This window comes from Benincasa hispida, chromosome 9, assembly GCF_009727055.1.
Source record: "Benincasa hispida cultivar B227 chromosome 9, ASM972705v1, whole genome shotgun sequence".
Classification (NCBI taxonomy): Eukaryota; Viridiplantae; Streptophyta; class Magnoliopsida; order Cucurbitales; family Cucurbitaceae; genus Benincasa; species Benincasa hispida.
This window is the reverse complement of record NC_052357.1, coordinates 3,450,538-3,455,156: the sequence shown is the minus strand read 5'-3', so window position 1 is coordinate 3,455,156 and position 4,619 is coordinate 3,450,538. Positions and strand designations below refer to the sequence as shown.

General features: G+C 33.0%; 1 protein-coding gene across 1 annotated transcript; it reads right to left on the bottom strand.

The window, feature by feature from the left end:
* On the bottom strand, positions 1-2,846 carry LOC120085168 (ras-related protein Rab7). Its single transcript, XM_039041052.1, has 7 exons — positions 2,646-2,846; positions 2,389-2,415; positions 2,183-2,282; positions 1,541-1,687; positions 1,370-1,450; positions 1,103-1,248; positions 1-285 (listed from the first exon to the last, which is right to left on the bottom strand). Exons 1-7 carry the CDS (start codon positions 2,696-2,698, stop codon positions 219-221), a joined length of 621 nt encoding a protein of 206 aa, XP_038896980.1. The 5' UTR covers positions 2,699-2,846; the 3' UTR covers positions 1-218.
* Between the last annotated feature and the right edge of the window lie 1,773 nt (positions 2,847-4,619).

The following is a 4,619-nucleotide window of genomic DNA, read 5'->3' as shown; positions in this document are numbered from 1 at the left end:
TTGGTTCAAGTATTCAATTTTATTTGACACCCAAATGATTAAAGCAAAATATATAAACATCAAAGAATGTTATTACAACATAGAACAGAAGTAGAACTTTACCAGCAATCTCTAGACCACTACATGTTAATATAATTGGACCATATGGTTTGAGGAAACATGAAACAGAGGAAATACAGTGAAGGAAGTAGACAGAACCCATTAGTTAGTTGTTACTTTTAGCATTCACACCCTGTTGATCTTTGCTGCCGTCCACCTGCAACATCAATGGTGTCGGGAAGGTATCTGCCATCGCCCCAAAAAGGGAAAACAAAGATTAATGACAAGCAAGGGATACAAACTCCAACTAACTCTCAACTCTTCTACAAGAAAACAGATTTTAACTCTACTAAGATGGTGGAGGTTGAACAGAATAATAACCATGTTAGATGAAGACAAGGAATTCTAGATTGATAGTGTATCCTCCTGATATGCTAGCACTGTACTCATTTGAAGAAATCACTTTTCAGTTGTCAGTCACTCGAATCTTCAGCAACTTCCAATAAAATTTGGAAAAAAGGGCAGAATTGTCAGGCTTTCCAATGGAGAGTGTTATACATTGCGACTGAAACTCATATCTCAGATTCTAAAGGCTCTGGGGGATACGGCCATTGCCCACACTTCAGCAAGGAAGTGAAGAATCCTTGGAAAATTAAGTTGGATCAGGGACATGGCTATACACAAGGCAACTCTACTCGTACTATCCATTACAAAACTGGCATTTTCGTCATAAAAGATACCTTAAACATGCTTCGAAGTTATATTTTAAACAAAATGACAAAACTTGAATCTAACAAGAAATGAGGGGATATTCCCATGCCCTGTTAGAATAGGTTTTAGCAGATATAGTAGAACATCAGGTAACACCAAGATGACGACAGCAGTTTCCCCCCTCTGGTTTTATTCCTTAATTTAAAAGACACGCTAGTATTCATGTTATCTATCTACCTACTTCAATAAGACTCTAAAGACAGAATGACGCTACATATGTAGTCAATAAAAAGATGTTGTTGGGAGGGAAATGAAGTTAGAATTTAAATTCAATGGAGAGTAATATACTAACATTTCTTCTTCTGGTTCATTCTTGAGGGCATTTTTTGCTATACACTGAAATGCAGCATCCACATTGAATCCTTCTTTCGCAGACGTCTCAAAGTATGGTATGTTTCCTTTTGAAGCACACCACGCCTTTGCTTTCTTCTCAGAAACCTATAATAACCAAAAAAAATCCTTCTTAGAAAAGTACTACCCTAAAGCAGGAAAGAACAATCCTCACTCTGGCCTAGTAATTCAGATAACCGTTATAAAAGCAAGATTGGGCAAAACTCACCACTCTACTGTTCCCACCATCAACGTCGACCTTGTTCCCCAATACGACAAAAGGAAAGTTTTCAGGATCAGATGGACTAGCCTAAACATTAAAAGACAGACCTTCATTAAGAACAAATATATGATGTCATAGACTTGTCTCAACTAGTATCTACACTGAATCAACACCGACCTGAATTAAAAACTCTTCTCGCCAGTTGTTAAGATTATCAAATGATTTCATAACATTCACATCATAAACAAGAACACAGCAATCAGCACCACGGTAAAATGCCACTCCAAGACTTTGGAACCGTTCTTGCCCAGCTGTGTCCCAAATCTGCAATTCGACACCACACATATAAATCGTCCATCCCAAGACATTAACATCATGAGGCAAAACCACACCACCTTCTCAACAAAAATAAATAAATTAACCACAGGATATTTCCTATGTTTATACAAAACTAATCCAAACCACAATCAATGGAAGGAGGGGAGACAATTCTATCTCAAACATAACCATGATAATTATTATCAGAGTGAGGAAGCAATCCACAGCTGCCATTTTTTTTGCATAACTTCTATTAGAGGGATAGAGTTGAAAGTTGCATCTTTCAATTGCTTTTCATTTCAGATATTATGAATGCATGCCATAAATTACACAAAATAGAATTTCTAGAGATCCCCAATGACCAATCCCAGCATGAATTGTTAACGCTTAGTAACCAGGGCAGCAGCCAGAGCCCATTAACTATAAACACATTCCACATAGCTCCAAAGAAATAGAATACCCAATAGACAAAAACTGTACAGCTACTATATCAATACTTACTTGTAACGTAAATAACCTGTCATCGAGCTGAACTTCCTTTGTGAGAAAATCTGCTCCAATAGTTGCCTTGTACTGATTGCTAAACTTACGATTCACATACCTGGTGATGCAAAAAAAAAGTAGCAGGGCCAGCGAGCAATTAAACAACCCAATAAAGGAAAAGTGTTCCAAACCAAAAAGTCAAGGTTTCGGGTTCAAAGGCATACTGATTCATTAACGATGTCTTCCCCACGCTGCCAAAAATTGGAGAAACTTAATTAGGGAAAAGAAGAAGAACCCCCCATCACATCCAATAAAGGAAGAAGAGAAAAACAAGGAAGAAAACTCGGTGCAGGCTTTATCAGTTTCCAAATTCCTCCACCAAACTCTCTTCAATGCTCTCAAATTCAAGAAACCCAATTGAGATACAGGAACGATAATAAAAAATGCGACAAACAAAAAACAAAATTGAAAGTTTGCTCACCCACTGTCGCCAAGGATAATGACTTTCAAAAGTATGCGCCTGCGAGAAGCCATGGATGAAAAAGCAGGGAATTGGGAAGAATTTTGAGGGATTTTGAATTGACAGAGAAATGATGAAGAAGGGAAAATTTTAGTTTTGAAGAATTATGATTGGTGGCGTCGAGGGAAAAAGGCCGACCGGAAATTGGAAAATAGGAGGAAACAATGGGAGGACAGCAAAGGGCGGTTGAATTTGCTATATCCCGAAAATACCCTCACAATGTTGGGTTAACTACATTGGATGCCATTCCTTCCTATTTTTGAGTTTTGCCTCCTATAGAATATTCCCTTTCCTTTGTTCTAAATCCTTTCTTAGTTTATCCAAAATCATTTTAGCCGCAAATTTTTTAATTAGTCATTATAACTCGGACTTCGTTGGCGGGAAAATGCTCCTTTTATCCATTTTAATTCTAATTTAACCTAACAAGTAGCATCAATAATAAATATATATATATATATAAAAATCGATCCATACACCATTCAAAATATCTAACGCATGTTTAGAATTGATTCTAAAATGATTAAAATCACTTTTGTTTTTTTTAAAATCATTCAGAAAATATTTTTAATCCTTTAAAGTTAGTTTTATTATGATAAAAATATGGTTTTAAAAGTATAAACTAAACCATGAATTAATTTTGAGTGATCAAAATTTAGTTTCATAGTGATTTTAAGTACAATAAAAAATGATTTTAACTAATATAGTTACAAAATGTAAATTTATTATTATTATTCTTTTTTTTTATATGAAACATAATGCTTTATTAGAAAACCGAGATATAAAATTGCCAGAGTCGTTGTTGTTATTATTGTTTTTATTATTAATTTGAGAATTATAAACTTAGAAAAGTAGATCAATAAAAACATATTATAATCCACAAGTATTGTTAACTAATTTCGAAAAATTAGAAACCCAAGTTTGGGATCTAAATTTTTAAAATGCACAGTTTATTGAAGCATCAACAACACCATTATGTAGACTCTGAAATTGAATATTTGTAAGAGATGTACGGGAGAGACCTCTTTAATATAAGATTTTCGTCCTCTTTCTTTAATAATTGAATGATCTGCCAACAAGAATGTAACTCAACTGAAATAGTATTTGTACTATTGACCTCGAGGTCTAAGGTTCGATTTTCCTATTCCATACTTTAATTACAATACCTTTCAAAAAAGAAAAAAATAATTGAATGACCTCTTCATTATGTGATTCAAAGATGATTTGAGGATGTACCTACAACAAAATCATTTGAATTCCTTCCAAATTATCATCTTACAACATCTTTTGCCAAATTAGATAATTTTGAAAAGAATTATGTTAAGAACAAGTATGACTATTGAGCTATGTATGAAAAAAATAGGAATTTTACTTCTGATGTAAAAATTAAGCTTAAATACAATTTTGGTCTCTATATTTTTTACTTTTGTTTATTTTAGGCTTTGAATTTTTTTAAAAAAGTTATCATTTTGGTCCTTTTAAAAATGAAACAAAACATTTTCAAAATATAAGGTCTATAATGAATAAAAATTAAAATTACCAATAATCAAAATGAACATTTTGAAAATATAAAGATTAAAAATAAACCAAAACAAAAAAAAAATAGATTGATTAAAATAGTATTTAAATTTTTGTAATGTATTAGAATAGTGTTAGGAGGCCACGTCGGAAAGTTTTCAACGCTTGTAGCCATTGAATCAAAGGCTTTCAATGAACTATTCAATTCACCAACCTTGATAAAGTAGGTGGCTTTTAAGTTAATTTTCCTTTTTATATGGATAATAAAAAAACTAAGTGATTTTGTTAACATGAGTATTGTTCGGGGTTAAGATATCTAACATTTTCTTGAGGTTAGAGATTCAAATCGTAATCTTACAATTATTGAGATAAAAAAGAATGGTCACATGTTTTACAACCGAACTTCATTTAATAACCTTT

Excerpts from the sequence above, each read along its gene's own strand:
- LOC120085168 (XM_039041052.1), bottom strand. The coding sequence starts at position 2,698 with ATGGCTTCTCGCAGGCGCATACTTTTGAAAGTCATTATCCTTGGCGAC. Across the intron at positions 1,688-2,182 it reads ACAGGTTATTTACGTTACAA|ATTTGGGACACAGCTGGGCA; the intron begins GTAAGTATTGAT and ends GTCGAATTGCAG. Across the intron at positions 1,451-1,540 it reads GAGAAGAGTTTTTAATTCAG|GCTAGTCCATCTGATCCTGA; the intron begins GTCGGTGTTGAT and ends TTTAATGTTTAG.